Source organism: Annulohypoxylon maeteangense, assembly GCF_022496945.1.
Source record: "Annulohypoxylon maeteangense strain CBS 123835 unplaced genomic scaffold GGS22scaffold_14, whole genome shotgun sequence".
Lineage (NCBI taxonomy): Eukaryota > Fungi > Ascomycota > Sordariomycetes > Xylariales > Hypoxylaceae > Annulohypoxylon > Annulohypoxylon maeteangense.
Genome location: NW_025953261.1, coordinates 980660 through 1002345, shown reverse-complemented (window position 1 = coordinate 1002345; position 21686 = coordinate 980660). Strand labels below are relative to the sequence as shown.

The 21686-nt window shown below is 46.8% G+C and overlaps 10 protein-coding genes and 1 non-coding gene across 11 annotated transcripts; 5 read left to right on the top strand and 6 right to left on the bottom strand.

Moving 5' to 3' along the window:
* Positions 1–83: 83 nt before the first annotated feature.
* GGS22DRAFT_42961 (Coatomer, beta subunit) lies at positions 84–3796 on the top strand. Its single transcript, XM_047967070.1, has 3 exons — positions 84–754; positions 824–3246; positions 3301–3796. The coding sequence occupies exons 1-3, from the start codon at positions 450–452 to the stop codon at positions 3450–3452; spliced, it is 2880 nt and encodes a 959-aa protein (XP_047816808.1). The 5' UTR covers positions 84–449; the 3' UTR covers positions 3453–3796.
* Positions 3797–5324: 1528 nt separating this feature from the next.
* On the top strand, positions 5325–6337 carry GGS22DRAFT_42959 (uncharacterized protein). Its single transcript, XM_047967069.1, has 2 exons — positions 5325–5579; positions 5640–6337. The coding sequence occupies exons 1-2, from the start codon at positions 5476–5478 to the stop codon at positions 5902–5904; spliced, it is 369 nt and encodes a 122-aa protein (XP_047816807.1). The 5' UTR covers positions 5325–5475; the 3' UTR covers positions 5905–6337.
* Positions 6338–7262: 925 nt separating this feature from the next.
* GGS22DRAFT_190949 (uncharacterized protein) lies at positions 7263–7696 on the top strand (the record flags this gene model as incomplete). The annotated part of the gene is made up of 2 exons (XM_047965058.1): positions 7263–7298; positions 7376–7696. The coding sequence occupies 2 exons, from the start codon at positions 7263–7265 to the stop codon at positions 7694–7696; spliced, it is 357 nt and encodes a 118-aa protein (XP_047816806.1).
* A 375-nt stretch (positions 7697–8071) lies between these two features.
* GGS22DRAFT_t102 lies at positions 8072–8142 on the bottom strand. The gene has a single exon. It is a non-coding gene; the product is annotated as a tRNA-Gly (tRNA).
* A 1043-nt stretch (positions 8143–9185) lies between these two features.
* GGS22DRAFT_42930 (Aldo/keto reductase) lies at positions 9186–10429 on the top strand. Its single transcript, XM_047967068.1, has 3 exons — positions 9186–9318; positions 9422–9905; positions 9961–10429. Exons 1-3 carry the CDS (start codon positions 9296–9298, stop codon positions 10348–10350), a joined length of 897 nt encoding a protein of 298 aa, XP_047816805.1. The 5' UTR covers positions 9186–9295; the 3' UTR covers positions 10351–10429.
* Positions 10430–10508: 79 nt separating this feature from the next.
* On the bottom strand, positions 10509–11102 carry GGS22DRAFT_190947 (HIT-like protein; the record flags this gene model as incomplete). Its single annotated transcript, XM_047965057.1, has 1 exon — positions 10509–11102. One exon carries the CDS (start codon positions 11100–11102, stop codon positions 10509–10511), a length of 594 nt encoding a protein of 197 aa, XP_047816804.1.
* A 657-nt stretch (positions 11103–11759) lies between these two features.
* On the top strand, positions 11760–12086 carry GGS22DRAFT_190946 (DNA directed RNA polymerase; the record flags this gene model as incomplete). Its single annotated transcript, XM_047965056.1, has 2 exons — positions 11760–11992; positions 12062–12086. 2 exons carry the CDS (start codon positions 11760–11762, stop codon positions 12084–12086), a joined length of 258 nt encoding a protein of 85 aa, XP_047816803.1.
* A 506-nt stretch (positions 12087–12592) lies between these two features.
* On the bottom strand, positions 12593–13790 carry GGS22DRAFT_180984 (uncharacterized protein; the record flags this gene model as incomplete). The annotated part of the gene is made up of 2 exons (XM_047963823.1): positions 12593–13407; positions 13472–13790. 2 exons carry the CDS (start codon positions 13788–13790, stop codon positions 12593–12595), a joined length of 1134 nt encoding a protein of 377 aa, XP_047816802.1.
* A 223-nt stretch (positions 13791–14013) lies between these two features.
* GGS22DRAFT_169176 (uncharacterized protein) lies at positions 14014–15155 on the bottom strand. Its single transcript, XM_047962277.1, has 3 exons — positions 14848–15155; positions 14309–14795; positions 14014–14239 (listed from the first exon to the last, which is right to left on the bottom strand). Exons 1-2 carry the CDS (start codon positions 15032–15034, stop codon positions 14587–14589), a joined length of 396 nt encoding a protein of 131 aa, XP_047816801.1. The 5' UTR covers positions 15035–15155; the 3' UTR covers positions 14014–14239; positions 14309–14586.
* A 2311-nt stretch (positions 15156–17466) lies between these two features.
* Positions 17467–18556, bottom strand: GGS22DRAFT_42866 (uncharacterized protein). The gene has a single exon (XM_047967067.1). The coding sequence runs from the start codon at positions 18444–18446 to the stop codon at positions 17604–17606; it is 843 nt and encodes a 280-aa protein (XP_047816800.1). The 5' UTR covers positions 18447–18556; the 3' UTR covers positions 17467–17603.
* A 1500-nt stretch (positions 18557–20056) lies between these two features.
* Positions 20057–21570, bottom strand: GGS22DRAFT_169168 (uncharacterized protein). The gene is made up of 5 exons (XM_047962276.1): positions 21304–21570; positions 20932–21249; positions 20749–20867; positions 20506–20686; positions 20057–20436 (listed from the first exon to the last, which is right to left on the bottom strand). Exons 2-5 carry the CDS (start codon positions 21218–21220, stop codon positions 20363–20365), a joined length of 663 nt encoding a protein of 220 aa, XP_047816799.1. The 5' UTR covers positions 21221–21249; positions 21304–21570; the 3' UTR covers positions 20057–20362.
* Positions 21571–21686: the final 116 nt, after the last annotated feature.

The window sequence follows — 21686 nt, the reverse complement described above, 5'->3', positions numbered from 1 at the left end:
ATATTCTTTTATTCACTAGACCCTATCCATTTCAGGAGGGACAGATTTCTGTGTAGTGCGCCGCTATTTTGATATTGGGCCAACCTGTACCGATTCCAAGGTTATTAGCACTTCCAATTAACATTTCCACTTACTATCTTCAACTTTACCACCGCACCACCGCACCACCACTATTCTTGACGAGTTCAGTGTCACTCCTTCTGGGATGCATAATTGCGTTGGCTTCCTCAAACCACCCCTTTAACGTCAAGACGGTCCGCGTAATTGTTCAATCCTATTCCATACCTCGTATCTCGACTCTGGGCTTCGACCGAACATCGAACTCTTTAATACCACCACTAAACTAAACTTCCTCTAACCGTCCTTGTTTCTGTCGGTCCACCTACCTACTTACAACCTAATAGAACCGAGTTATTCCTCGCGGTCGGGAGCCGCAACAATTGCCCAGCATGGCGACCTTCCTTGAAAATGCCTATAGCTTGGTCCACCAGGACAATACCGCAGATGTTCCCACTATGTCAGATCTACGCATGCAGTTAGAGAAGGGCACAGATGAGACAAAAGTTGATACCATGAAGCGCATCTTGACCGTCATGTTGAACGGCGATCCCATGCCCCAGCTTCTTATGCACATCATCCGATTCGTCATGCCCTCCAAATATAAGCCCTTGAAGAAGCTGTTATACTTCTACTATGAGATCTGTCCCAAACTTGACTCGACCGGCAAGCTAAAGCAGGAGATGATTCTTGTTTGGTGAGTTTCGCCCTAGCTAAGTTGAATCATAACTAAGAAGAACTGGGTCACTGATAATATCCTATCTAGTAACGGTATTAGAAATGATCTTCAACACCCAAACGAATACATTCGAGGAAATACGTTGCGCTTCCTATGCAAGCTACGAGAACCCGAGTTGATCGAGCCGCTACTTTCCTCGGCTCGAGCTTGCCTTGAACATCGTCATGCCTACGTTCGAAAGAATGCTGTTTTCGCCATCTCTTCCATCTTCCAACACTCACCATCTCTTATCCCGGACGCCTCCGACCTGATCGCCGCCTTCCTCGAGGGAGAGAGTGATGCTACTTGCAAGCGCAATGCTTTCGCTGCGCTCGCTAGCATTGATCATGATAAGGCTCTAGTATTCTTAAGCTCTGTCTTCGAGGGAATTCCGAACGCCGAGGAATTGCTACAGTTGGTAGAGCTTGAGTTCATTCGAAAAGACGCCGTCCAGAACTCGCAACATAAGGCTCGATACTTGAGACTCATCTTCGATCTTCTTGAGGCCGGAGCTTCAACTGTCGTATACGAAGCCGCCTCGTCGCTGACCGCCCTCACGAGCAACCCAGTTGCCGTCAAAGCGGCTGCGGCCAAGTTCATCGAGCTAAGCATCAAAGAAGCCGACAACAATGTGAAGCTTATCGTTCTAGACCGGGTAGACCAGTTACGACAGAAGAATGAGGGCGTGCTGGACGATCTCGTCATGGAGATTCTACGTGCGCTAACTAGTCCCGATATCGATGTACGACGGAAGGCACTCACTATCGCGCTGGAGATGGTATCGAGCAAGAACGTCGAAGAAGTCATCCTACTACTTAAGAAGGAACTTTCCAAGACTGTTGACCAGGAATACGAGAAGAATGCCGAATACCGCCAATTGCTCATCCACTCCATTCACCAGTGCGCCATTAAATTCTCCGAGGTTGCAGCAAGCGTCGTGGACTTGTTGATGGACTTCATTGCTGATTTCAGCAACTCGTCTGCTGTCGACGTTATTTCCTTCGTCAAGGAAGTTGTTGAGAAGTTCCCTAAGCTACGCCCATCAATTGTTGCTCGATTGGTCGAGACTCTTAGCGAGGTTAGAGCAGGAAAAGTTTACCGTGGGATTATTTGGATAATTGGCGAGTACTCGCTCGAAGAAAAGGATATCCGAGATGCGTGGAAGAGGATACGCGCAAGCTTGGGTGAGATTCCCATTCTTGCCTCCGAGCAGCGATTATTGGACAACGTAGACGGCGACGAAGAGAAAGAAAAAGAGCAAGTCAATGGTCACTCGAAGCCTGCAGCGCCATCAGGCTCAAGACGAGTTCTCGCCGACGGTACATACGCTACCGAAACGGCGCTCACTAGCAGCTCGGCAGCCGCCGCAAAATTAGAAGCTGTTAAAGCCGCCCAAAAACCCCCACTACGACAACTAATCTTAGAGGGTGACTACTACTTGGCCGCTGTCCTCTCAGCAACCCTCACAAAGCTGGTCATGCGCCACTCCGAGATCTCATCGGATCGTGCTCGAACAAACGCCCTCAGAGCTGAAGCTATGTTAATCATGATATCTATTATCCGTGTCGGCCAGTCGCAATTCGTCAAGGCGCCTATCGACGAGGATTCCGTCGACAGAATAATGTCCTGTGTTCGATCCTTAGCCGAATTCTCTCAAAGGAAGGAGCTAGAGACTGTCTTCCTCGACGATACACGAAAGGCTTTCCGAGCTATGGTTGAGGTTGAAGAGAAGAAGCGAGCAGCAAAGACGGCCTTTGAAAAGGCCAAGACTGCCATACAGGTCGACGATGTCGTACAAATCAGACAGCTCTCTAAAAAGAATTCGGGAGATGGTACCGATGAGATCGAACTGGATCTTGAGAAGGCAACCGGTGGCGAGTCTGTGGCCGAGGATCTTTCATCGAAACTAAGCCGCGTCGTTCAGCTCACTGGCTTCTCCGACCCCGTTTACGCCGAGGCGTATGTTAAGGTACACCAATTTGATATCGTTCTAGATGTCCTGTTGGTCAACCAAACTACCGAGACACTTCAAAATCTCTCTGTTGAATTTGCTACACTGGGAGACCTCAAGGTTGTAGAGCGACCTACAACGCAAAATCTTGCTCCTCACGACTTCCACAATGTACAATGTACTATCAAGGTGTCATCTACGGATACCGGTGTCATTTTTGGCAACGTTGTGTATGATGGAGCTCACAGCACCGACACTAACGTTGTCATTCTTAACGACTTACATGTCGATATTATGGATTACATCCAACCAGCGACGTGTACGGAGACGCAATTCCGCACAATGTGGACTGAGTTCGAATGGGAGAATAAGGTTAACATCAATAGTAAGGCCAAGAGCCTTCGGGACTTCTTGGAACAGTTGATGGCCTGCACGAATATGAACTGCTTAACACCGGAAGCTAGTATGAAGGGTGATTGCCAGTTCTTGAGTGCTAACCTATACGCCAGAAGTGTCTTCGGTAAGTTATCAACCTCGATCACGCATCTGACAAAATAGACTAATTATTTTCTAGGTGAGGATGCGCTAGCAAACTTGAGCATAGAAAAGGAGGGCGATGATGGACCAATCACTGGATTCGTCCGCATAAGAAGCAGGTCGCAAGGATTGGCCCTGAGCCTAGGCTCCCTCAAGGGTTTGAACAAGATCGGCACTGCAGCTGCTTGATTTATGTACAAAGACAAGTTTAGAAGCAGATAATCTTTTTGCACTCCGGCGGTCGTTAAGATCTTTGACCTTAAGAGAAAAAAACACAAGTTGGTATGCATTTGCAACACTGCCAAATGAGCGTGTGCTTGAGGGAAGCCAACAGGCCAGTTGTAGTGATATCCAAGACGATGATGATGTTCCGGATGTGGTGCTCGGGTCGAGATAGCATGGATCAAAAACGTGGTGCTGGAGTACCTCGATGTGGATTAGACAATGCAAATTATTTTACGACGATCAAGAAGATGTATGTTTTGCTTCACCGTGATACCGCTCCATTTCTACTATGAGCGAGAAAATGGTGCGACTTAATTAATTATTGTCTTGACAAGCTGTTTACGTGGAGAATCTCAAGTTCTCCGACTACATGGATATTGATTTTGAAATCATCTAGACACCTATCCTAGGGTGTTTTCACATGCTAGGACCAAATGGTCTGTGTAAATCGTTATAAGCCACCTACGCACCTATTCCATCTTATTGGAAGTGTGAGATGCGTACCTAGATACCCTTATCTTATACACCATCTCATAGATACAGCATACGACGAATGAGAGTACCTACCTGCCTAGTGGGTACCGACCCAGGTAAGCAAAATATAATATTGAAGCTTGTCTGCCTACCTACCTAGTAATGTACGACAGCCAAGTTACGACAAGTCGTTAAATAGCTTGGCGTGGTACCTCGGCTCCGTCTCAAAACAGCCGTTGATGTTTGCCAAACGACAAGACCTTCATCTTCTAGGTAGATAAGTTTCTTCATGTTTGCTTCAGATTGAGACAAGATGGACAGATACCTAGGTTAGTAGATATATTGAACGCGCTTCTACCATCCCGATTGGGAAGGATGCTATTATCGTGAGCTTACAGTGTGGCATATGTGGACGCGAATTCTTTCTCTTTAATCGCTCAGATTCAGCACATGCATAGCATCCCTTTGGCATAGGAGAACTGCAACATCGAAGGCCTAGATTGGCTATGCTCAGTCCCGTCACCTGCAGAATATATGTCAATGGCTTACTGGCGGTTCCGTGGTAGGCTGGTAGTCTGAAGGATGGTTAGGCCTCAATGCGGGAAGAGCACCGGTAAGGGATAGATATGCCGCGAACTGTAATATGGGGTGCATGGGATATCCATAGCATCTCCAACGATCTACCTTCTACCTAGGTAGGTAGGGTTCATCTAGGGTTTATCCTGGGATATCGAGATGACAAGAAAAAGAGCCTCCGCCTTTGTTTCATTTCTGGTATTTCGAGTTAAAGATAGAAGTTGTATCAACTACCGGGGTATTAAGTAGTCGGAGGTTTCAGGGGGAAACACCCTAAAAAGAACCGCGGGCTGTCCCGGTAGCGCGGTAGACCCCTATTTATTCCAGGCAGTTTATGGCCTAGTTGAGAGCCGTGTGTTTTTTTATTTACCGTCCAACCAAGCCCACAGTGACCCCACGATCACACGACATTGCATATGCGCCTCGGTGATCTTTCCCCGCTTCTCTCTTTTGCTTTCCATTTAGTCACTTTAGTTTCGTATGTCGCATCGTTCCATCTCGGCTCATGTCGTTCGAATCTGGTGAATTTGGCCGGACGATCCAGGAAACATGACGGTATTCAAGCTTTTACGTGGGCTAAGCCTGGCCAGGTTTCGCTTTATGTCTCCAAATCTCACATGGTATTAATACCTTGAGGTTGCCTGTCAAGGGGTTGACCTACTGTAGCTTTCTGTTCGTTCTATACATGTACATGCCTTTGTACTTATGACCACCTACTATATAACTACCACCCTCAGCCTACTTCGATCTGTCCTATTCCAGTATCCCAGTGACCTAGATACCTATTTACCATTGCAAATAATATTCATCGATACAATAGAGTACGAGGCTATCTCCGAAACGTAGATACACAAGCCTCCATCGACCTATCCTATACCTCGCACCATCTCATCAATACCTACTTACCTACTTATTTGACTTCTCACACAATAACAACATGCCTATGAACATGACCCCATCTCGACCATTCACGGCCGCCTCGCCTGTTCATCCGAGCTACCTACCCACATTACATAAATCTGGTCGCATTGAAAGGGGAATGTAAGCTTAGCTCGACGCCACCTATCGCCATCATGACATATATACTAATACATAACACAGTGCTACCGCGGCTGTGGCAGCTATAGGAATCGGGTATGGTCTGACGAAATACAAGGCAATCAAGGCCGAGCAATGGCAGAAGGAACACCACGTCGAGCAACAACAAATGTTTCGAAATGCGGAGATGGTCCCGGCAATGGCCGTCGCGACACCTGCTCATCGAGGGGAGGCCGTCGAAGCTCTTGAGAATGCGTATGGAGAACGGACGAATCTCGCCGAGCTAGAGGCTGCTGTAGCGACGTACGAATCACGACAGAAGAACTGAGGGGTACTCGTTCTTTGCATTATGACATGGTTAAGTACTATTGCGGGTTTTAGGAGCGGGCGTTTAGGCAGGCTATCTGATCGTATCGATGGGGTTTCGGACGGCATGAAAATACATAAGGCGGTATACGCCGACGGTTTATTACTTAGGGACAGAGTCATATAAAGGGTTGGGAAGAACTCGCCTTGACCTGATGTCTACCTGGGTAAGGTAGTCAAAGACCACGATTGATAGCAATTTATCTCTATCGAACACAACATACCTACACATCCCCTCTGATAAGGGATTTTATACAGATGGCCAAGATAAATTCAAGTATAGAGTTATGTAGGTACCTACCTACTAGGTAGGTATTCGAGAATTTCTAATAGCAGAGTACCTGGTAGTTAATCTGGAACCTTAGGAAAATAAGATACAATTAGGTATTTTGAGGCGTAAGCGAAAAAAAAAGCATATAGACGGAGTTTACAGATCTTCCGACTCGCATGAATTAATGACTCAATTCGCCCCAATCTGTCTTAAGTTTCGGTACATTCCACGTCTGACACGCTAAGTAGGTACCTATCTTTAACAAATAAAAAAAATATAGTTGAGAAAATGTCCGAGTCTGAGCAACGTCTCAAGAAATATCATGCTAACTGCCACTGCGGGGCTTATATCTACGAGATCAGTCTTCCGGAGAACATCAAGAATGGGTTGAAATGCAATTGTAGTTACTGTTATAAGTTCGACGGAATCTACAAATGCCTGCAGAACAATGACGATATTAAATTCACCAAGGGTGATCCGGCTACGCTATCCGGTTACAAATTTGGGAATGTCGAACATCAGGTGAGTTGGTATACCTACCCGCTAGATACCTGGCATGCACATTAAGACCCCGAGAGGGAATAATCTAAAAGGAAACGATTTCTTACCTACCTAGGTATTAATGATTTGTTCTTCGCTGTAGTTCTGTCCAAATTGCGGTACTTATCTACTCCGTGAAGATTCTAATATTCATGTAAATGTAAGCCTGTCTCTTCATACGGCATCGCCCATATCTCTGAGACGAATGATTCTAACCTTACGTACCTAATCTTAGATTCGTGCGTTCCAAAACATCAATGTATGGGATCTAAAGACGAAACTGTAGGTTATAGAAGACTTATGCAGAAATCCTCTTGGATTATTGAGGAAGCTAACTTGAACTTGCGCGTTCACCAGAATTGATGGCCTGGTGTTGCCAACTTGGAATCCACCCAAATTCACTGGCAGTGAACCACCGTCAGAGATTGAGGATGCTCAGATATACACAGGCGGTTGCCATTGTGGAGCTATCACACTAGCCCTGAAGTCGAAGCCGATTGATAGCACCTATGGAGCGAATCTACTCGATTGCGATTGTAGTATCTGTACTCGGGTACTGTCCCTTCTCTACTTGTAAAGGCTACTGCCACTTAGATTCGCTAATACGATTATACGAAAATAGAACGCATATCTCTGGATCTATCCCTCCAAATCCCAAGTCGTCATCGCGGGCGGTTCCAATTTCGGTTACTACTCCTTTGGCCGCCGGATCTGGAAGAAATCGTTCTGCAGGACATGCGGCGTGCCTATCCACAACCAGATCGACGATTATACTCCAGAGCAGATCGCTGAGCTACCGGAGGATGACCGCGAGTGGGCTGCTGATCATTTAGACTGGTCTCCGATCAACCTCAGAGTTTTAGATGGAGTCGACTTAGGCAAGCTGCCCCTTCGGCGTATAGAAGGTTCCAAGTCTGGGAAGGTAGCGTACGTGAACCCTTGAACCTCCGTTTGGCTTTGAAACGCTTCTCGATATGGGTAGGTAATTGGCTGCTAGGTAATCAGTTTAATGGACTAATAACCATAGGGTTAAGTAGGTAGAACTAGATAGGTGCTTACTTTACGAAGAGAAGAAGTAGTTAGTATAATCAACTTCCCAATAAATCGCCAGACTTCATGCCTGCGCTTAAGAAATCTTGGAATATTAATGTAAATGTAGGTATTAGGATCATACTAGGTTAAAAGTGGTGTAACTTTACATTAAACTCTTAACTGACCTCACGCTATAATCTAATTTTACTTGTTGCTTTCATCCATTTGAATTTGCAATAATGAAAAAAAAAAGATTACACCAGACAGAGAGAACCCGAAAAAGAAATGCATCAGCCGCGAATCGAACGCGGGGCCCATCGATGGCAACGATGGATTTTACCACTAAACCACTGATGCTTCGTTTTTTGAGAATCATGAGGTGTTGACTTGAAGTTTTTGATGCAAAAAGTTTGATATATAGTAAGCGGACCCTTACCATTTGTGTGCATCAATAAACCCTAGCTCACCATGCGGCTATTCTGGGGGGAAGCTAGTCAGGACCGGGTTAATACATCCTAGCCACCTAGCACCAATACCATTGACAAGCAAAGGTACCTACTAGGTATCTACCTAGTAGCATGAGGGAGTGCAATTATGACCATTCCAAATTCTAAACTTCTAAACTCCTTGAAATTTCTCTTCTATCTATATACCTATTGTATACCTAAGCACATACGTATAATATCATCGGACAACGATCTTAACATCTATAGGTTTCCTAAGAACAACGGAATCGTACCATGGATTCCATGGAACACATCCATCCACAATTTAACTGTCAAGCGGCGAATTTTCATTGGTGCGCATACCACGCCATTCGTTAATCGATATGCTTTAGGATCGGATTAGGCAAGTATTAGAGTCGCTCAAGTGGGTGGTGCTATTGGTTGACTAGTATACGGGTATATTGAAGTATCGTGAGATAATCTAGAGGAGACATAATATCTGTTCTGATAGGTAGTTTTGGGATTTCATTCATCATAAAGATATTGTGTTTGCTGATGATGAATGTTTCCAAAGGTTGTCATTGGGGAATAAACTCGGAGATAAAGATGATAATACTGGCAATCCAAAGAATGCAGGCGGATGTCGCAATCCGAAGATATTCAGGTAGGTACATATCCATGAGTAACTGCCCAAGTGATATGATGATGATAGGAGGGGGTACACATCCACCCCCACTTGAGTAGGCAGGTACAACTTGCTTTGGCGGCGAATATGTAACACTTGAACCTTGTCTAATGCTCTGATGATGATAATGTGGATTTCCCATGCGTCATATGCTACCATTTCCTACCTGCGTACAGACGGAAGAAGGGAAATTACATGCTTGACCATGTTCAAACTAGTAATAGAAAGAGCTAGAAAAAATACCATTCCGGGACGGTCCCTCCCCGCTTGACAGCCTCTATACAAATATCCAGGTACACCTTCGTTCTAGCACCTGGCCGTTATTTGTTTGGTCTTTACTGGAACATACTTTTTTTCAACTTGGACACCGATTCCCACCATGGCGGAAATCAAGAACACCAGGTGAGTTTATATCTTGGTCCCCCCTTCTCTTCCATGTCATTGATCTAGCTTAAAAGCATGAGAAGCCCAAGTTTGGAAGTGACACCCTCTAAGACTTAAATAGCAAGACGTTCACGCTCGCCACCGGCGACAAGATCCCCGCCATCGGTCTAGGAACGTGGCAGTCTCCCAAGAATGAGACTGCCAAGGCTGTTAAGCACGCCATCTCGGTCGGCTACCGCTACATCGATACGGCCTTTGCTTACGGCAATGAGTCCGAGGTGGGAGAGGGTATCCGCGCTTCCGGTGTACCGCGCGAGCAGCTTTGGATCACTACGAAGCTCGACAACCCCTGGCACAAGCGAGTAGCCGAGGGTATCGATGCTTCTTTGAAAAACCTCGGTGTCGACTATGTTGACCTATACCTCATGCACTGGCCCAGCTCCACTCGCCCCGATGACCTGAAGAAGCACTACGATGACTGGAACTTTCTGGACACGTGGCGCGAGTTGCAAAAGCTGGTCGGCACTGGCAAGGTCCGCAACATCGGCGTGTCTAACTTCGGTATCATCAACCTCGAGAAGCTTCTGAATGACCCCTCTACCAAGGTAAGCCGTGACTCTCCTGGAAGCTAGAATTGGCATGGGCTAACCATGTCATTAGATCAAGCCAGTTGTCAACCAGATTGAGCTCCACCCCAACAACCCGTCACCAAAGTTGGTTGCGTACTGCAAAGAGAAGGGCATTCACCTAACCGGTTATTCTTGCTTGGGTAGCACCAACTCGCCCCTTTACAAGGACCCAACGTTGCAGGCCATTGCCCAGAGCAAGGGCAAGACTCCACAACAAGTCCTCCTTCTTTGGGGTATCCAGCAGGGCTGGGATGTCATCCCCAAGTCTATCACGCCGGAGCGTATAGAAAGCAATTTCAACATAGACGGCTGGGAGTTGACGGCGGAAGAGATTGAAAAGCTAAACCACTTGCCGGATCGCTTCAAGGTCTGCGGGGACGACTGGTTGCCTATCAAGGTCTTCTTCGGTGATGACGAGTAATTTGACGTCTCGGATATAAACGTGCGCTCGTGTTACGTATGTTACGCATCTAGACTAGACGGATAGATCTTCAATGAGTAAAAATACCGCCTCACGTCGTCCGTCCCTCCTATGGCGTCATTAGTTGCATGTACAAATTACCAAAATTAATTCGCATTTCATAATCTCCCTTTCCTAGACTCTTCTTCTAGCACTAGCGCGATACTCAATCTCAATTTCTCAGCCAGTGCCTCGGCCTCCTCGTCGTCCAGCTCTTCGCGCGTACCCCGCCCAAACATAGTAAAGCTCTCCCTGAACCGCCCACTGGCGCGGATCTCCGGGCGCGGGATCAGATGGTAGTGGACGTGATTGACTACCTGTGCGGCGGCTGCACCGTTATTCTGCACGACGTTCCAATCGGGAACGCCTGTGGCTCGTACTAACGCCGCGGATAGCACACGTAGGTATACGCCTAACTCGGCTGCTTCGGATGGTGTCACGTCTGTTAGCTTAGGCCGGTGGGATCGCGGGCATAGTAGTAAATGGCCTGCGGACAGAGGCAGTATGTCGAGGAAGGCGACAAGCGTGGGTGTAGAGAGGACGACGAAGGCTGGAGGCGCGAGCTTAAACGGATCTAAGGCGGGAGATTTTGAGGGAGGATGTTCGGGGTCGTAGGGGATGAAGGAATTGGATATATTGCAGAAGGGACAAGACTCCGAGTCTGGTGGAGATGTTCCTGGGTCGAAGGGCTGGACGATTTTAGGATCTGTCATGGTTTGGGTCGGAGAAGAGAAGCTCGGGAGGAGCTGGAGGAGTTGTGGATGCAGTTGATGTCCAACTATGGGAATTCTGGAAACGGTGATAAGTGTTATATATGTGATTCCATGTCTCATCAAATATGTTAGCTAATGTATATAATTAGGAAAACTTTATAGAAATAGCATGAGAAATTTGGGTAGATGTGAAATCTAAATGTTGAGTTAGTCTGAGACGTCTCAAATCTGATGTATCCGAGCTATGTACATTCCCGAGTCCCAATTAAAACTTGATTGGTACCGCGGTACGGCAGGAGACGGACCCGCATTTCGTACATCTATCGTTATCTTATGTTCAACTTTAATTCTGCCGCCCCTCGCCCAGTCACCGCCTTTCTTTTGTCCTTTCATCATCTGTAGTTCCTGGCAAATTCTATTTCAGCTTTATAATCACAACAACAAACTCCCATCTTCCGCGTCGATTCTGGCCTGTCAATTAGGTATTGACACAATCCAGTGCAAAATAATACCCCATTCCTCTCGTTTCGATTTCTTGAGTCAAAAATCCACTCATACCACTGATTTCGTTAATCTAACGACTTTCATTGCGGTTTCGCGAATAAAAGACTTTACGTCTACACTCATAGCCAACGCCTTCAACAAACCACCGACGTCATGGCTACGCCGCGCGAACAGTACCAGATCCCCACGTCGCAGGCAGGCGGCAGCTCCCAAGGTGCCGGTGCTAGCCGTAGCAATGTATTCGACACCATGGACCCCAATGCCGGTCTTGCGACTATGCACTACATCTGCGGTGACTGTGGAACCAAATTCCCTCTGAAGCGCAACGATCCTATCCGGTGCAAAGAGTGTGGATGTCGTGTTCTTTACAAAGAACGCACTAAGAGGTAAGCTTGTTCTTGTTGTACTCTCTTCCTTCTATTGAAGACATAAGGAACTAACGTACGGATAAATAGAATGGTGCAGTTCGAGGCCCGATAAACGTCAACTACGATTTCTGCAGTATCTCGAACCTCGAAACAAATGCGAAGGGGGGCTAGGCACTGGAACGAAATTTAATGGTACTACTACGGCTGCCTTGAGGATATGGGTATACGAGATAGACAAACGAATAATAGAACGAATTGAGAGGTCTATAATAGGAGATGGGAGCCCAGTAGTTTAGCTTCATCGACGAATTACCCGATAGGCATTCTACTTGCGTGAAAGAGATACCAAAAATTGGAAAGGCATGGACATTTGGAGGACATATGGATGCCCTTTATCAATGTACTATTATGAGGCGCATGCTCTTCTTTCCCAATAGCCTAAGCAAGGTGGAGTTTGGGAGTTTCTAGGAATCAATGCAATCTGAGCCTTCTTAGCAAATCGGAAATTTGGTATCATTGTACGCCCCTATGCCGTCATATACAGTATAACTGTGAAACCCGTATGCCTTTTCGTAATGCCCAATGCCCCCTAATTATCCCCAATGCCATCTATTCATTCTAGTCATGTCTCTGCGTGTGTAGGAACTTCGCAAAACTTGCATCACTCTCCAATGTTGACTGGTTCCCATCCGTCATAGCTGCCTCGTATCTCGACTGCAGACCCTCGCGGTCGTATTCATCATCCACATCGGCGTAGTCATCGTCATCTTCGCCGTCGCTTTCTTCATCCATATCTGCATCATCATCCACTTTAGGCAACCTGTCTATCGCACCACTTCGGCTATTGTCCGAACTCATGGACATGCCCTTCATCATTTTGTCAAGTTCTTGCTGCCGGACCTTGCGCTTCTTATCTTCGCGCTCCTGTCTCTTGCGCTCGAGCTCGGGGCGGTAGTCTTTCTTGAAGTCCTCGGCTTTCTCCCTCACTGCCGTAAAGAAGTCATCGATGCCGGCGCCTGTCATTGATGATACTCCAACCACGCTGAGGTGAGTATAGAACTCTTCCAACATCAGGCTCATAGAGTTAAGGAGACTACTCATGTAACCACTGCCAGCACCCTCACCCTCGACGCCACCAAATGCGTTGGATGCCTCGTCGTTAGATAAGGCGGCTTGGAAAGCATCGTAATCTGTCATCCACTCCTTGGCAAAGTTTGCGTCCTTGACATCCGTTTTGTTGAACACTAGGATCATGGGAAGCTTTGTCTTGTAGAGAATGGAGCAGGCATAAAGCATGTTGCTCATGAAGGTGCTAGTAGATGCGGTTCGTGGCGTGTCGATGATGTAGGCGATGACAGTTGGGAAACTGGAAGCAAGTGACTCGAGGAGGATTTGGCCTGAGGCAGACCATACGAAGACTTCGATTTGGCCGGCTATATTACAGTATGTTAGTAATCAGGGTATAGCCGAGCTTATAACTAATGGAAGAGTACGTACGTGTGTCAACAAGAATATTATTGATAGGCTTCTTAGCCGGGTTGGCCGGGTCAGGGCCTGTGCGCTTCTCTAGCAAACTTAGGATCTGATCAACCTTGGTAGAGAACAAGTTTAGAGATGTTAAAATTCCTCCATTAGGTCCGAGGTTGTACTGCTTCATGACTTCCTTGTAGTTGACAGAGTCACGAATGTCGATGTTGCTCTCGAAGGGTACGTTGAGCACAGCCGGATCAAGGTTAATGACGTAGGGAGGGTCGCGTTGGCCGTGGAGGTGCGCGTTGATGCGTTGCATGAAGGTCGTTTTACCTGATCCGGCCATGCCCACACATACGATGGCGACAGGCTCAGAGCTTGTCGATGACGACGGCGCGGCAGTGGAGGCAGTGGAAGCAGTAGAGGCCTCCGCCGACTCAGATGTCGATGTAGAAGCCATGTTCTGTCGCACACTATCAGTGGGTATAAAGACCGTAACTGAAAAGTTGAATAGGCGACTAGAATTCTTAACGTTGAAGCGATAAGAAGAAGGTTGAAGTTAACAAGAACTAACAACGAAAATGTTTGACAGGTGCTAAGAATAACTAGATCCCTAACCTTCCATCCCACTTGACTGATCGACAGTGATTGCGGGGTGGTGGGGCAACCCGTATCTATGTACAAAGTATATACGTAGCGCTTAATTGCATGCATAGCATGACGAAATGCCTAACGAGGCTTTAACAATTATTCAATCTCCCAATTCCAATTCCCCTGCTGCCATACTCTGTCCCCCTGCCATATTTTATCAACACTTTTTGATGCACTCATATCTTTTAATTGCTCAGGTATCTCGAAACTTACCTCGGGAAAACTTATGTGGCAGTTTACTCGATAGGTGGGCGTTCGAGGTATGCAACATCGGTGCCATCCCAGATACTCATCGCGGTTGAGTTAACTTATTCCACTGCCTCCTGAGAGGAACCCTCGGGAGAGTTGAAGTAGCTGTTTCTGCGATTAATGATCCTATGAATTGTGATCGCCGAGCATTCACGCTATTCGGGCCATATGTCACAATGGAAGACAAACCTACCTCGTCAACTTCGTAACGAGCATTCTCTACAGTGCCTGTAATGTCTTCCTCATATGGGTAAATCAGCTAGTTCCCTTCCTCGTCGCGTCGCGGTACATCTGCAGGAAGGACTGACGGGATACATACCGGTGTTAGGTATAGCCGGATCTGCAGGACGTCGGTCACGTAAGCTGTATCCGTTTGGGGGATTTGGAAAATTAGGAGCTGTCGTCGTCGTTGCTATCAAATTTCTCTCAATAACCGCAAGATACGTCAGTACTTCCACGTGGTTAGCATTCCTGCAGGCAATGCCGGAACTTAAACTACCTACCTAGGTATGTAAGAAGCAATCCGCAAATCAACCCGCGAGAGCGGCAAGGCGGAGACCAAACCATCAAATCTAGCCTAGCGAGGTCACCGGGAGTATTCCAATAAGCTGGACCATCGTCATGATGGTTCGGAGTAATTATATACGTTGTTGAGTTATTGTATGTACATGGGTCGACGGTGGACGACATAACTGATGCGATTAGAGTCTAGTCCTTATAGGATGCCTCGAGTAGTATAGGGAAGATCAAGTTAAGTTCCATTAACATCCCAGCCAGAATGTCAGTAGGTTGCCAGAAATATAAAAGAAATGAGGAAACCGAGGGAGAGCGCAATATAGGTAACCTACATACTAGATTATAGATAAGTACCTGCCTAGCTAACACTAGTAATGCACATCAACATACAAGAAATGCTACACAGCATTGGTTTGAGTCCAGTGGAAGATTCTCTATGGGAAGATGCCTACCTACCAGGTCCTACCTATATAATCCTCTATCCACGGTATAGTCCACATCCCTACCTACCTAGGTAGGTAAGTAACGCAGGACTCACGCCAATAATGTTAGCACTTTTCAACTTAGGTAGTAGGTAATTACCTAGGTACTACTGGCCCGGCCCGATAATGACATGTCATTTACATTATATTAGTAGGATTTCTTAACTTACCCACAGATAGAGCCCATGGAACCGATGGCCACGATATCATGACTTATCATCAAGCATCAATTTGAGGAGATAGCTATCATCAAAGAGCTTGAAGTAGGACTTGAAAGTGCCTATGGATATAAATAGGTAGGTATCTATTATAACCTTTAGGGTTGTTGATCCTATACTAGGTGCCTAGGTGCTGATCTGAACATTCAGCTGAAGACGTGAGAACTCACCTGGGCATCCACCGATCTCGTCTTCAGTCTTCTCCACGATTATTAAGAAGCTTGCGCTTAGGTACCCAAGTATCTAGGTACCTAGGAAGATATAGAATATATTGATAGAAGGACAGATCGTGATTTAAACACCTACTCAAAGCTGTACCGACATCATAGATGATAGACTGATACACGTTTTTTCGCTTTGTTACCTACCTAGGTAGATACCTAGGAGGTAGGTAGGGTAACTCGATTTGTCGCGTCGCATTTCACTACCTATCAACCATTCTCGCGATGGAGATGACAAGATAAGTCAAGAGACGGTTATGTCTGTGCCTGACTTGGAGGTAGAAATATGCCGAAGAGCTCATGTCATTTTAGTAAGTCTCGGCGTAGGGCATGGGAAGTTGTATATATGTTATAACTACAACCTTGGAAGGTTTTAATTATAGTCCTCGAATCTGTGAGGACGTTGGGGGGGTTGGTAACAGCTCCCTTGGTCCGTTTTATTGCTCCGACTCCTCTTCTGACGGTTAATGAAAAGCTTCCAAAAACATCTCCTTTCCCTTCATCTTACCTTAAGTAGGCAATGCATCCAAGGTTACCTACCTAGATTTATCTTATCGGAGACTCTAGGTAATTAGGTGCCTAACCAGTGTTATGGTTACGCACTTTCGTGTAAGCTCACATGAAATTTCATCATTTACCTACTTGAACACTTCAAACAAGCACGTGCACACCACATTCACTAAGTCAAAGTTGAAGACAGCAAAAGCTTGAGGTGGCCGAATCTCTCATTATCTCACCCCGACGAGGGCTTTAGCTAGGCTAACTATCCGCTGGGGATAGGTCGTTTGTTTTTTTGCCTGGGCTAGTCGTCAAGACTAGGGAATTTGTCATTTTGTTTTGTTTTCGTGATGCCAGCTTCTCATCGCGCTAGCGGAACCAATGCAGCTTCACATGCATACGCCAGTCTCTCCGTTTCGTTCATTAGCTTTTCCGCTCCATGTTTCTCCTCCAAGAGGAGGATAATCTATGGAGCGAGTGTGTTTGTTGGGACTTTTCTTTTTTTTGGTCTTTGGCTTTTCGGTATGCTTTCGTGAAAGACATAGAAGATGGATACGGCAGCGAAAGAGGCGCGCCAGCCTGTGGTGCATTATTTCAATTTGTCCTCCCGGCTGCCCTTTGCGAGTCTCCCGATTTTGACAATTTGGTGGTATCAATTGCGCCGTGTGCAAAAAAAACTCGCTTTCTGGGAAATCAATAAAAAGCAACGCTGTTAAAAGACAAATATCGCAAAGTCGTGTTAAGCCGCAAACCTTTCCCCTTTCCCAAGCCTCTAAAACCCGTTTGTTTTTGTTTCTTCTCTTTCAGACTCTTCGCCCAGCGAATAAGCTAAGAAAAGCAAATCCCGTGCGAACTGTCCATGAAAATAATCCAAAACGCCTTGAGTTCGTAGACCTGAGAAAACCGTGGGAGGTACGTATGAATACATGAGTTGAGTAGATGCGTGTTCCTTTGGGTCATTAGACGTAGGAAAGTCATGGGGAGGACGATATGAGCAAACCGTGTACGTTCATACCCCCTCCTCTCCCCGAAAATAAAAAAAAACATCATCAAAATGGTCGGCCAACCTCGATGAGAAGTGGAGTTTTGTAGTCTCCCGAATGGTGTTCCAATCTGATGACTTATAATCTGGGAGAGTTTGAGTTGAGGGGAGAAGCCAGAGACAAGGAAAAGCAAAAAATCATTCTCCCCAGGTGACTGTTCCGTTCCTCGCCAAAGTAAGGCATATCAAAAATTCACATTCCAACGCCATAGTATTCCTTTCCCATGGGACCCAATATTCAGTTTACACATGTTTTTGTTTTTATAGCAATCCAAGAGCTCTTCAAATGGTCTTAGGAGTCCGAGCGTTGCTCATGTCCACGACGTCGTCGAGATGGTTGCACATGGCAACGAATAGGTCGAAGAATAGTTTGCCGCCGCGTTCCATCTCCGCTTGCATGGTTCCACTCCTCTTGAATGTCTTGCGACATCGGATGATCAGGGCGAGATAATGAGCGCGTAACCGCGAGTCTGTGTCCGGCGTGTTGTCGTAGGCGTACTGTGCCGACCGAAGGATCGTTCCGACATCGATCCCACTCTGCAGGCCCTGTTTCCGGAGAGACAGGCGCTTGAGCTCCTCGAGTCCGAACCTGTCGGCGGCGCAGTAGACGACTGTATCTCTCAGGAGATACTGCCCCACGCTGGCGACGTACATTGTAGCCTCAACGGCTCCGCGGCCAGCTCGATTGTTTTCTGAGGGGTCGGGAGATCTGACGGCGTCTTCGAGCTCCCAAGAGTTTCGGTGCTTATTGTGCATCAAGCGGGGGTAGTAGTCACCCTTGTAAAGATACTCTAGGACGGCCGAGAAGATCTCAGGTTCTTCGTCTGGAAGCGAAATCCTCTTGCCCTGCGCCTCGAGGTATTGTTCCCGGCAGGCCCTCTCAAAAAAGGGCGACTGGCTCAGGACCTCCTCGTGGGCCGCGAACAATCGCGCCTCTCGGCCAACGGTGAGGGTGACGATGGGAGAGGTGAGGGTCTTCTTAGCTGGAAGAATGTCCTCGAGCGACCGCTGCAGTTTCGCTAGCTTCTGGGGATCCCGAACCGAGTTGTTTGCATGGTTGCTGGATTTCTTCAGCCTCGCCGACTTGTCGACTCGGTCCGCAGACCGGAACGAGCGCTTGAACATGTCGGCGGTTGTGATTCGTAATAGGGAAAGAAATCGAGACAGCGTGTTGACGAGTTTAACGTCGTTTCGGGTTCGGGATATACGAGAATTAATTGGCTAGAGAGCGACGAAAAGAGCGTATAAAAGGTGATTTCGGATTTCGATAGACTTAGAGAGTGAAGGTGGTGGGTGAAAGTCGACGCACAAGGGGAAAAAAATGATTGACAGGGGTCCGGGCAGTCTATCCCAGAGTCGATTCGAGAAGGGGGAAAACGAATGTATCTGGAGATATCCTTAAAGTAGATTTGCGACCCTGGTGGTTGTGGTGGGGGAGGAAGAACAAAAAGAAGGGGGGGAGGATTTGAGGGGGGGAAGTTGACGATATTTATATTTTTAATATATTTTAGCCGCATACCCTCCTTTACACTGAGAATTTACAGGCATTTACAGGCATTTCCCTCTGTTCTCTAGCCTTCTTTTTGACGCTACTAGACTGCCGCCTTGGTTTTGCGACCTTCCCCGGGTTGGCCTGACTGCTGGCTGGCTGGCTGGCTGGCTGGCATCCCACACCCTCCACCACTGACAGCGGCAAAGACCCTAAACATCCTAGATCCCTGAATTTGCATGTTGATTCGCTAAATTGGGACTTAGATCGTCGTGCCGGTTTGCGGTTGTGGTACTTTATTGCACTTCTGGGCAGTTAATATGAGCCTTGGCTCTTCATAGGCCATGTTCGACTGGTGAATCTTCGTCAGCTGCGGTACAACACAACCTGAGCGACAACTTCTCACCAGCCGGGCAATAAACATGCTGCAGAGCAAGTAGAGAGAGTAGAAAGAAACACGACGAATCGCCCATGTCTGCCTGGCTTCTATGTCCGCCCCGTCGTTGATGCGACGTAGATGTCCTATGACTCCAACGGACCGGGAAGATAAACAAGGCACGATTGGGCAGCTTGCCACGTGGGGGTGGGATTATTATTTACTTCCATGTGAAGCATCATTGTTAGTGCCGAAGCCAGGCTGGAAGTGAGGCCAAATTCTCCGATAACGAATCTTCCAAAATATTGGGTCGGGATGATTCAAAGTACCTAGATTAGAAATGTTTTGAACCGAGGTTGTTACAATCGTGGCCAGCGTGGCATGGCAGAAATGGCGTAGGAGATGTGATCTCTTCAGATCCTTGGTGGCTCCTACGAACAGCATGAACTGGACAGCTGGATTAGCGTGTTGGCGACGATCCAAGCTTCCAAGCTCGCCTTATCATGCTGCAGTACACTGCCTCATATCTACCTAGGTAGCTTATGAATTGGTGCATTTTCCATTGACCCATGAGTGTCTTCAGCGAATAGTAATCTGTGATGGTATTTCTCGCTTATGATTGAGAATATGCAAAGTACCTAGGTCCTAGGTTGTATTCGATGAATTAAGTTGAGAGATTCCAAGGTCGTTGGAACGTTTTGTTCCCGCATTTTAGCGTGGGGTTGGTCCAAAAAGTCGGGTGAGATAGTGACAGGGATGGTGGGATGTACCAATATCGAAATATCAAAATATCGATCTAAAGCAATGAGGATATTCAACTACTGAATCACTTTCACTTTCTATGAGGCTTGCCGTGACCCATAAATCATGATTTCAATGTCTCATTTTAGGTTGTCCTGTGAAACCACCATCTATCTCATTCTCATCCACCACCCGGACAGTGGGCAGTTACTCATTCAAACTTGTCCTGTGAACCACAGCGCAACTGTGGCCTACTTCAAGTTATCTTCGGGACCGCATACTACTCTAGTCGTCCATTTCCCATGCTCATATCTGCACACGTACCATATTGAAAACAGACCATTGACAGTCTTATTGTAAGAAAATCAACTAATCGGATCACCTCCGAGAGAGAGAGAGAGAGATGCGGCCTCCCGCTTAACACGACGTGTCTACCTAGTAGGTAGACGAAGATGGTTTTGCGGTTATCGTCTCGCGCATCGCGATGAGTCCGTACACGTATGAAAAGACTATCATTTAGGTAACTAATGTTAGCGTGTTTCCAAGTGTCAATACTTCTAAACATCACTAGAACTTACCTCCGGGAGATACGGCAACAAAGGCGATACACGTTGCAACAATGGCCTCTGGCATTTCATGCATGATCTCAGGGTCGAGGAAGAAGAGCCCCGAATGGCCAGTGATGAGTTTCCCAAGCCCCGCCCAGCCGAGGTACGCACCGCTACAGAACATAACTCCGGCTATATGAGCCGTGATTGGCTATCGATTGATATCTAGTTAGGATTAAGTTGTAAAGTTGGAAATACCTAATGAGCACTTACAGTTTGTCGGCGAATGCTGTTGAGAAAACTTATCTCGATGAGCGCAATGATTGACGTTATACTCCAGACATTGATGATGCTAAACGAGTCGATGGGTTCCAGCTCGAACAGCCCCTTATCTAATAATGTAGTAAGTCTCTACACGAGCGAGCGAACTAGGACAAGAGACAATTAAAAACCTACCGGGGAACTTGGCCGTTGAATTGCCGCACGGGTAGCCAGTATGAGAATGTGGCATATGAGGTGGTTTAAAACCACCATGCCCAGAAGGAACGAGACAACCCCAATAAATCAACGTATTCATGAAGGGGAATACGTGAGCAATGGTGTAGAACATGCTGAAAAAGAACCGACGAATAGGACAACATGCCTTGTTTGGTGGGGAAAGACAGCGAAGAATATGAGCTCTGAATTGGTGTCCGTGGCAGTCATCTGGGTTGATCTCGATCGCCTTCGGGAAAATAAGGTGCATGGCAGTCCAAAGCTGTTTTCACCGTTCGTGTCAGCAAACCAGAAACTTGCAACGCTCGAGGTGACTAGACTGACAGTGACTAGTAGATGCCATCCCCATTGTATACAGAAGGACACTGTCGAGAATTGGAATGGGATACGCCAAGGTGTATGGTCGTCTAGTACATTGTCGATCTTGTATTTGAGCGAGACGCCGAATACTGCTGAGAGATAACCAGTGAAAATAAGACGGAGCAACAGGAGTAACCTCTGATCGATGATACGCCATGACGAATGGCATGCTCGAAGATAGATTGGCTATTCCTAGTTAGATCATCTCATCAGCAAATACGATACGGAGAGGACAAGTATACGTGACTATCTGGTGGAGGGGGTTGGCCTCCATGATGTTCCGACTGTCCTGAGCCACCTGATTGCCCTGATTGCCCCGGACTCTTGGCTTGTACTGGATGTGGAAGCAGAGGTGT